General features: G+C 48.3%; 1 protein-coding gene across 1 annotated transcript in view; it reads right to left on the bottom strand.

Annotated features, from left to right (window-relative positions):
* Positions 1 to 2048: 2048 nt before the first annotated feature.
* The window catches only part of LOC129714317 (neurogenic locus notch homolog protein 2-like), a 139353-nt gene continuing 130477 nt past the window's right edge, over positions 2049 to 10924 (bottom strand). The window contains 3 exon segments of the mRNA XM_055663857.1: positions 2049 to 7525; positions 8312 to 8409; positions 10161 to 10308. Coding sequence (XP_055519832.1) covers positions 6230 to 7525; positions 8312 to 8409; positions 10161 to 10308 — 1542 coding nt within the window. The 3' untranslated portion in view covers positions 2049 to 6229.

The following is a 10924-nucleotide window of genomic DNA, read 5'->3' as shown; positions in this document are numbered from 1 at the left end:
CCCTTTGATCTGGTATTTTGTTGGTTCACATGCTTGATCAATGGTGTTTTATCATTAATGTTTTATTATTATTAATGTTTATTATTATTAATGTTAACTATCTCATCTGGCTCTATCACCGCCCCCAGTAGCATGTTCCAGGCACCCACCACCATCATGTAAAAAAAACTTGCCCCACACATCTCCTTTGAGGCTCACTCCACTTAAAGCTATGTCCCCTCGTCTTTGACATCTCCACCCTGGGGTAAAAGGTGATAATCGTCTAAACCAGGGGTCCCCAACCTTTTTCGCCCTGTTTACCCCTGGCAACTTTAATGGCACATATCAATGTTATTTCATGACACATTTACCCCCTGGGTAGGCGAAATTTACCCCAGGTTGGGAACCCTTGATCTAAACTATCTATGCCCCTCATGATTCTACATACTTATATCGGGTAGCCCTCAGTCTCCAATGCTTCAAAAAAACAATCTGAGTTTGTTCAACCTTATGACTGATATCTTCAAATCCACGCAGCATTCTGGTGAACCTCATTCATATTTCCCTGAGGAAGTGGAGGTTCCAATTCTTCAGTGGACCCAAGCCACGGCTTCTGCTGCATGGACTCCATGGGGAGAGTGGTAAGCTCCACACCTTCACTGCTCTCAACCCTCCCACCAAGCCTGTGCAGGATAAACGCAAGGTCACGCAATGGCTCCTACTCAACCATCTAGACACATTGGCCACTGGCATAAAAGCAAATGTAACTTTAAATGCCCTTCAGCACATGTTCCTTGGTTATGAAAATATTTTTCATCTTTATTTGAACTTTTTAAATTTGTGAGTCTTATAGAACACCATTATCTCAGGCATTCAGACACAACTGATGAATTAGGAGGTGGGACCTTGCCGGCTGTCAGAGCTGTCGTGTGAGACCAGTGAACTGAGCTAGGGCTGGAACCACATTGGAAGGAACACCCTTGCCCCTGGAGCTGGTGAAGAGTGATTTCAGACAAAGAAAGACTTTAGATTTGAGAGATACTGTGCGGAAACAGGCCCTTCGGCCCACCAAGTGCGTGCCGACCAGCGATCACCCCGTACATTAGCACTATCCTACACACCAGGGACAATTTACAATATTTACCGATGACAATTAACCTACAAAACTGTGCGTCTTTGGATGGTGGCAGGAAACCGGAGCGCCCGGAAGAAACCCAAGGGGTCACAGGGAGAACATGCAAACTCCTTACAGACAGCACACATAGTCAGGATCGAACCCGGGTCTCTGGCGCTGAAAGGCAGCAACTCTACCGCTGTGCCACCGTGTCACCCCAAGACTTGTCCCATTGCATTCCATCGGAAAAAAATATTCCCCAATTTACAGGATAACCATATAACATATAACCATATAACAATTACAGCACGGAAACAGGCCACCTCGGCCCTACAAGTCCATGCCGAACAAATTTTTTTCCCCTTAGTCCCACCTGCCTGCACTCGTACCATAACCCTCCATTCCCTTCTCATCCATATGCCTATCCAATTTATTTTTAAATGATACCAATGAACCTGCCTCCACCACTTCCACTGGGAGCTCATTCCACACCGCCACCACTCTCTGCGTAAAGAAGTTCCCCCTCATATTACCCCTAAACTTCTGTCCCTTAATTCTGAAGTCATGTCCTCTTGTTTGAATCTTCCCTATTCTCAAAGGGAAAAGCTTGTCCACATCAACTCTGTCTATCCCTCTCATCATTTTAAAGACCTCTATCAGGTCCCCCCTTAACCTTCTGCGCTCCAGAGAATAAAGACCTAACTTATTCAACCTATCTCTGTAACTTAGTTGTTGAAACCCAGGCAACATTCTAGTAAATCTCCTCTGTACTCTCTCTATTTTGTTGACATCCTTCCTATAATTTGGCGACCAAAATTGTACCCCATACTCCAGATTTGGTCTCACCAATGCTTGTACAATTTTAACATTACATCCCAGCTTCTATACTCAGATCAATGCAAATAATTCCCGACGTGTGTTTTCATTGCAAACAAAGTACTTGAGAGCCACAGTGTGTAGTTTCCTACAGCTTTATTTAGAAGTATATTCACCTCACAACCTGTACTGCTTGCATACAAAGGATGTGACTTCAAATACTTTTCTGTACAGATTAAAGCTACATTTTTTTGTAAAAAGTCTTGAAATATTATAAAATATCTAGAAAATCCTTCTAAGAATAAACTGCCAAATACATTGGCTGTGTTTCTGTGTGACATTTGACTAATAGGAAATAGAATTTTGTCCGAGTACATAAAACATCTCAACAATCAACAAAGTATTTTTGAAATGAGTAAATGATTTTTTTTGTTCTTCAGTTTTATTTATTTACACTTTTTTCTTTAAAAAAAAAATCAGTTAATGCTATAAATGTACACTCTACTGTTTCGAGTTGTGTTTTCTGACCAAGAATATTGAGAAAAAATATATAAAATATATATATAGGTCCTTCATAATTTCAGTTCCTCTGGCAGGATATAACCCAGCTGTCTGATGCTCTCCCTGTTGCAGGTGCTTGGCTAGAATTAAATATAGAATCCATGCGTTTGAATTAGCTTTACCTTGTCCATTCCACCCACGAAAGAGATAGGAGAAGCCAAGATAACCAGCATCTCTCATTCCCAACCCCATGCCTGATCACTGCATGGCCCTTGTCTTCCAGGGCTTACCATCTCAACCTGTTGCCTTCCAGACCTGCATCTCTCTCCCCCGCCATGCCTGGTCTCCCCACCCCATACATCTGCTTCACATATTCAGCGTGGAGACGTACAGCCCTTCGGCCCACCGAGTCCACGCCGACCACCCGTTCACACTAGTTCCACGTTATCCTGCTATCTTGTCCACTCCCTACACTCTAGGGGCAATTTAGCAGAGGCCGATTAACCTGCAAGCCCGCACGTCTTTGGGTTGTGGGAGGAACTGGTGCAAAGGAGAAAACTGGTGCAAACTCCACACAGGCAGCACCCGAGGTCAGGATCGAACCCATGTTTCCGGCACTGTGAGCCAGTAGCTCTAACACCTACACCACTATGCTGCTATATGTAACTAAGTTCCTTCTCTTGGCCACGCATTCCCCAACTCCAACTGTCCAGGCCTAGCTTTCATGGCCAAAAAACATTGGACACAAGAAAATTGTCCCTATCCTGTCCTTCAAGGTCATGTGTTGGCAGTCAATGAAGCTTCATGTAATAGGGCAAACCCCTTAAAGCATTATGCCCTCCATGTCTGGCATAGGATCCTGTCCTAGGGTGGGCATAGGGTACCCCTCTCCGTACTGCTGTGCCCACCATTGGGCCCAGAACCACACTTGGGAATGGGGGGGGGGGGGTGATTTACCCAATGAGGCCAAGACTTGAAATGAACCCAGAGGAAGTGGAAGGAAGGAAGCCTTACTCTTCTCCTGTACTATACTCTTCCATGTCCTCATCTCTCCCACTTCACGCCATTGATTTGAAAGCACGCTGTTCAGATTCAAGAGAGATGCAAGGAAGTGAAGATGCAGGAATGGTGCATAGAGCGCAAAGTGCTGGAGTAACTCGGCAGGTCAGGCAGCATCTCTGGAGGTTTACATTCCAACTTAATTCAATTTGTCTTTGAATCTTTTTGGATCAATACCTCCCTGTGTTGGCTTTCTCACTCAGGGTCATGCAAGGCTTGCCTGCCTCTGGTGTAACACCCCTTGTTTTGTAGCAGCAGCCAAAGATGGCCCCAAGAATTGCCTCCCCCATTCTGGGATAATGGAGAAATTAGCAAAGGCTTTACTCTAGATGTCCAATAGGCCTCTAAATTAAATCAGAAATAATCCACCCAAATTTATTTCCCAGCATTTGCCTTGTTCTCTTACTCGTGATGCCTGTGTACCCAGACACATTCTGAGAGTCTACACAGCTTGAAGTGACCAGGGGCATACTGACTGTGGGTGAGAAAGATGCAGAGTACAGGCTTGAAACCAAAGCCCAGTCCATCCTCCCTATCATATTTACATCAGGACTCTTGTCTTGCTGCTAATTCTGCTGGATAATTAGAAGTGGGGATTTTGTAACGACTGGCAATTGTGTTAAAGTCCCATGTCACTGGGTTCAGCTGAACAAGAGCACTGAACAAAACTCCAGAAGACTTGCCCAGGCCGGATGCAAAAGGGATTACAAAGATTCTAAACCAAGGCAGTGCGGCTGGTATGGTTCCAATCAAATAATCCCTCATTTGATTGTGATTTTAAACCAAATGTCAGACTTGTCAGGCCTATTGCCACTAAGAAGTGCCGGGGGTGGGGTGGGGGGGTCCCTCTACGCAGGGATCCCGTCCCACTCTACATTGGGGAGCTGGGGTGGAGGGTATTGCACCAAGGTGTTCCCTGCAACCTGTTTCTATCGCGGTTCACAGACTTGCCAGCCGCCTGCCACTGTTGCGGGCTGGAAGAGTCTGTGTACCACGTGTATTTGGAGTGCGTGAGGCTGCAGCCCCTGTTTCAATATCTAAAGGGGCTGCTTCTTGCCTTCTGGCTGCCCTTCACACCCACCATCCTCATATTTGGACTCCCTGTGCGTAGGGGAGAGGGTAGGGCTGAAGATGTCCTGGTTGGGTTGCTGCTCCTGGGCCTGGCCAAGCTGGCCATCCGCCAGTCACGGTGCCAGGCGGAAGAGGGCTCTACCCGAGCCGGCTGCCCACCCGCCCCTTCTCCGGGGTAACGTCCTTGCCCGGGTGGGATTAGAGATGGATTACTCGCTGTCCACGGGCTCCCTGGAGGATTTCCGGGACCGTTGGGCACCGCGGGGGGTGGGAATGTATCCTCAATAAGGATTGTAGCATCGGATATTTGTCTGCATTGTATTATGGTGGTGGTTTCTGATTTGTTTTGTTGTAGTGTAAATATTATTTTTGAATGAATTTTTTGATAAATAAAAAAAGAACCAGGTTAGCTACTCGGTTCCAACGGTAGAAGGGCAATATCTAATGAAACATCCCGCAGATAATTAAAATGGACAGAAATTGTGATGTTGCTCTTCCTTAAAAAAAAGGAAAGCGTTAGGTAATCATTCATTAATTATCTTGACGTACTGCGTACGTGCCACGTGCAGCGGTCTGGTGTGATGGGAAAACTACAGAGATTTATATACTGGCCAAATGACGAACTCTACGGTTAGTGGTCCCTCCACTGAGAACTTCTGAAGCTGGGTTGGCTTTTGAGAGCGAGGTTTGTGGTTCCAATCCGGCTTTCCAACTGGAAAAGACTAGATTTTGGACCTTTGTGAAAGTTGCTGATAATGGACAATACAAAATAACAGTGTCCCTCAGAAAGAGTTAAATAATTGTACAATAATACTTGGCAGCGTAGCAAGTTGCAAAGGCAGTAAGTTTTTTAAAATGTTTTTATACTGGGCGAAAGAAATAACAGGACTTCGGGTAAAGAAATCGCATTTGAAAAAATACTCAATAATTATATATAATGAAATGGCAGAGTCCTTAGCTGAGGCTACGCTGGTTTAGACACAAACCTCAGGGACTTTTACAGGCAGTTAAATTACAATGCTTACAGTTCACTGGAGAGCTTCCATACCACATTGTGGCATTCCATGGGCAAAGGAGCTGGATCTACAATTACAGATTAGTTGTGTGACATTGGTTTCTCCTTCTCCTGGAAAGACAGAGTCTTCTCGCCCAAACTGTTCTGAAGCAACTATGTTTCTCCCCCAGTGGGATATGGCAGCCATGGGTCGATCGCCTGGGGCAAAACGAGAGTTCGGAGATAGTCTGGCATTAGTCATGTCAGCATCAATAGGCAGGTAAAGTCCAGAGAGCCCAGCAGCAGAGTGGGGAAGGGTGGTGGGGAGAGATGGTTTGACAGTGAAGGTTTTTCGACCTTCGGCAAGAATGATAAGGAATGTAACAGGCTGCAATATCTTGTAAACCCCTCCTTCAATTCAGTAGCTTCAACAGGCAGTGAGGCCAAAATCCTCCCGTCTTGGAAATGTGTTTTTTTTTTATAAAGAAAGAATGAATTTCAAAAGGCGATTGCCGTCGGAGATCCCGCCAGTGTCCACTGCAGAACTAGTTTCTTCCCGCCCGTGTCTCTTTGTAGTTAATGAGAGGAGAAATTGCAAGATGAAAGCCAACAGCAGCCCAGGGTCCTAACATCCTATAGATCCGATCCTTTCCTTTCGAGACAAAATAAGAAGAAAAAGGACAGAACGGGGAGTTTTATGCAAAAACCTGCATTTTGGTTACTTGATCAGCCATGTGCTGCATTTGGGGCTGGTGTCCCATGATGGTGGGGCTGGGGGTAGAGTCTGACCAGTCGGACATGGAGTGGGGAGAGGGGCTGGACCATTGTTCGGGTGACTCTGGTGATGGTGTTAGGTACGGGTGCTCATTCTTCATGTGGAGGTAATGTTTGGGGGCGTTGTCGCGGCCGGCCGTGTAGCCGTGTTTGGAGGTGGGAGGCAGATAGTCCTCCGTGGTGGGGTTGCTGTGTTGCTTGAAGAAGGCGGGCACGGGGGCTTGGGGAGGTGGCGCCTCTTGTGGCGGGCGGTCCGCTATCCGGCCCATCTCGCTCCGCAGCATACCCTGCTGGCCGGAGGCTGGAGGGAGGCACCTGGGCTGCCCGCTGGCAGCTTGCTCGGCTGGGTTCTGCGGCTTGACCGGGCTGGGCTGGCCGGCGATCAGCTGCTGCCGGTGGGCCTGCAGCGCCAGCCCCTGGCGCATGTTCCCCTGGGGCGCGGCACTGGGCTGCTGCACGGCACTGGGCATCCTGGGTTGCCACTCGAAGGGCACGGCGGTGATGGGACTGACCATGCCCACGTTGAGGCCCAAGCTGCCGGCATTCAGGAGGCAGTTGGCCTGACCGGCCATGGAGAGCCGCGGCTGCATGCGGCTCATGGACAAAATGGTGGCGTTCTGGCCCGCCAGCTCACCTAGGCTGGCCAAGGACACGGTGAAGGGACCCTCCAGGATGCCGTTGACGGGAGTCCCAGCCAGGACCGACAAGGAGCTGGCAGGATGCAGGATCCCCGAGGAATTCATGACCGGGGAGGTGGGATTTGCAATGTAGGCACGCGGCGAATCCAAGGAGTCCACAGGAGATAAGGTGATGGAGCTTTCCATCAGAGAGGCCTGGCAGTCCAAACTCAACTTCTTGTTCCGCGCCTTCGCCTCCTTCAACTCCTTGGCCATGCTGCCTGAGTTCCCGGAAGCCAGGTTCTTGGAGCTGGGCCTCCGAGCCTTCTTGCCTTGGGGAGTCTGCTTGAGGTTGCCCATGTAGCCGTTGGGCGGGCACATGAGGGGGGACATGGAGTGGCCGCCCAGACCCTGGGGGCTTCGCACGGCGTTGTACTCGTCCAGGAGCTGAACGATGTCGTGGTGCATCCGCTCCTGCGCAATGTCCCGGGGCAGGCGGTCCATGTGGTCCGTGATGTCCCGGTTGGCAAAGTGGTCCAGCAACATCTTGGCCGCCTCGAAGCTTCCTTCCCGGGCAGCCAGGAAAAGTGGCGTCTCCTCCTGAAACATAGGTGGAGAGGAGATATCAATGTCCTTCTGCAGTTGTACAGAGCCCTAGTGAGACCACACCTGGAGCATTGTGTGCAGCTTTGGTCCCCTAATTTGAGGAAGGACATTCTTGCTATTGAAGGAGTGCAGCGTAGATTTACTAGGTTAATTCCCAGGATAGTGGGACTGTCATATGCTGAGAGAATGGAGCGGCTGGGCTTGTACACTCTGGAGTTTAGAAGGATGAGAGGGTGATCTTATTGAAACATATAAGATCATTAAGGGTTTGGACACGTTAGAGGCAGGAAACATGTTCCCGATGTTGGGGGAGTCCAGAACCAGTTTAAGAGTAAGGGGTAAGCCATTTAGAACGGAGAGGAGGAAACACTTTTTCTCACAGAGAGTGGTGAGTCTGTGGAATTCTCTGCCTCAGAGGGCGGTGGAGGCCGGTTCTCTGGATGCTTTCAAGAGAGAGCTAGATAGGGCTCTTAAAGATAACGGAGCTAGGGGATATGGGGAGAAGGCAGGAACAGGGTACTGATTGGGGATGATCAGCCATGATCACATTGAATGGCGGTGCTGACTGGAAGGGCCGAATGGCCTACTCCTGCACCTATTGTCTATTTTCTTTGTACTGAGAGATCGCTTCTTGTGCGGGGAAACTAGCAGCGAGGAAGGAATTAATATTGAAGGCCAAGGAAAGAGTTGGGGGAGATGGAAACTAGAGATATGGAAGGGTACAAGGATAATGTAAGTTGTGAAGATGGTGTTTCCGCCACTAAGGAAGGATGTCCCTACCTTGCTGTCCTGCATATCCTTGTTGGCTCCGTTCTTCAGTAAGACCAGAGTGGCGTCGACATTATTGACAGCTGCAGCCCAATGCAGTGCTGATTTACCTAAACACCCGGGGGGGAAGAAGCAGAGTTAATGGTCCAGGAAGGAACTGCAGATGGTGGTTTAAAACAACGCTAAGCACAAGATGCTGGAGTAACTCAGCAGGACAGGTAGCATCTCTGCAGAGAAGGAATGGGTGATGCTTCGGGTCGAGACCCTTCTCCAGAAACATCACCCATTCCTTCTCTCCAGAGATGCTGCCTGTCCCGTTGAGTTACTCCAGCGTTTTGTGCCAATCTTATAGTTTTATGGTCCATTCATCTCAGAACCACAGCAAGGCCCCCAGTGAGTCAGAGCTCCTTTACAGGTGGACAATGTGAGCAAAGTTCTCCCCCAATGGGTCAACTTAAATGGGGAGGAAGCAGGTACGGGGTACCGATTTTGGATGATCAGCCATGATCATATTGAATGGCTCGAAGGGGCGAATGGCCTACTCCTGCACCGGTTTCCTATTTCTAACTTGGTCCTCATTCAAGATTCAAGTGCGTGAGTCTTGTTCATCCTCTACCTCTGAGCTTGATTTTGAAGTGCTCACCTTTGTTCAAAGCCCACTGGCTCCCCTCCCCATCCCACTCCACCACTTTTGTCCGCACAACAATCCAAGCCACTCCCGTCTCTCCAGTTCTTTGATGATCCAGGATATTCCCCACTCTGACACTTGTGACCAGGCAGATCCTAAAGGCGGGAATTACCCTCGTATCTCGCTGCCTGCTATAACATGCTACTTTGACCTGTCATCTAGTCCTGGTACCTCCAGAGCTGGCTTGGTTTTGACTCGCAACACCCCTGCAGGTGGTGCAGCCAGTAGAGCCACTGCCTCAAAGTGAGCCAAGGTTCAAACCTGACCATCAGGAATGCTGGCTGTGTGGAGTTTGCACGTTCTCCCAGCAGCCACGAGAGCTGTGATTTCCTCTCTCATTCCAAAGCAAATTGCAAATTGTAAATTGTCACCAGAGTGCAAGTGAGTAGACGTGAATGAGGAGAGAATAAAGCACGGGATTCATGCAAGACTCATGTGGGAATTTAGTGGCTGGATCGGACTTGGCTGATTGAAGGAAGTTTTTGTGTCTATATGTTGATACAGTGGGTTTTTCTGACTCTGTATGAACCACCTTGAGACATTTCTAATACAACAAGACTACGAGGCTACAAGAGGTGCTGTCTGCACAGAGTTTGCACGTTCTCCCTGTGACACCGCATGGATTTTCGCCGGGTACTTCGGTTTCCTCCCACACTCCAAAGACGCACAGATTTGTAGGCTGAATAGCTTGGGCATTGTCCCTTGTGTGTGTAAGATAGTGTCAGTGTACAGGGACCACTGGTCGGCATGGACACGGTGGGCCGAAGGGCCTCTTTCCATGCTGTATCTCTAAACTAAAAACTAAACGTTTAGTTTTAGGTCCTATTATGAAGATGAGGAGGAATTTCTTTACTCAGAGGGTGGTGAATCTGTGAATCTGTCCATTGCCATAGAAGGCTGTGGAGGCCAAGTCAACGGATATTTTTAAGGCGGAGATTGACCGATACTTGATTAGTACGGGTGTCAGGGGCTATGGGGGACAAGGCAGGAGGAGGGAGAAATAGGTCAGCCATGATTGAATGGCGGAGTAGACTTGATGGGCCAAATGGCCTAATTCTGCTCCTATCACTCATGAACTTAATTGTGGGTTACGAATAGTAACAACTATTTGAGCCGCAGTGTGTGGATGATGGTTTGGGCGGATGCGCTGGTGTAGGATCTTCTCCTGTTTACCTATCTCATCAACAGCGTTGACATCAGCATGGCAGGCTATTAGTTCCTCCACCATTCCCTCCACAGCGAGCCTGGCCGCCAGAATCAGGGCGGTGGAGCCATCAACCATACGCGCATCCAGGTCCGTGGCTCGGTTTCTTATTAATATCTGGCACAGCGAGAGAGAGAGAAAGAGAACAGACTTCAACATTTGTACATTGCTAAAAGCAAATATTAATAAGTGATTTATAATTTGGACCTTATTGGACCCTGGGAAGGATGTGGAGGCTTTGGAATGGAGGTTTACCAGAACTATCAGTGTAAAAAGGAACTGCAGATGCTGGTTTACACCAAAGATAGACACAAAATGCCGGAGTAACTGGGCGGGTCAGGCTGCATATTGAGGACTAACCCAGGAGCAGCAAGTATGGCTTGGGGCATCTTTCCATGTTACCTGAAAGATTCCTTGCTCATATTAGAATGAGAGCATTAAGAACTAAACCAGAAATAGCAGTATCACCATTCTGCTTAGCATCTATCTATGTTGCCTGGAAGACCCCTTGCTATTGATGTGTTTAAGAAGGAACTGCAGATGCTGGAAAATCGAAGGTAGACAAAAATGCTGGAGAAACTCAGCGGGTGCAGCAGCATCTATGGAGCAAAGGAAATAGGCAACGTTTTGGGCCGAAACCCTTCTTCAGTCCCTTGCTATTGATCCTTGCTAATGTTAAGGGCTAAGTCAGGAGCATCATTTGGGACATCTTCCCATGTTGTGTGAAAGGCTC

Source organism: Leucoraja erinacea, chromosome 39, assembly GCF_028641065.1.
Source record: "Leucoraja erinacea ecotype New England chromosome 39, Leri_hhj_1, whole genome shotgun sequence".
Taxonomy (NCBI): domain Eukaryota; kingdom Metazoa; phylum Chordata; class Chondrichthyes; order Rajiformes; family Rajidae; genus Leucoraja; species Leucoraja erinaceus.
This window is presented reverse-complemented; position numbering and strand designations above follow the sequence as displayed.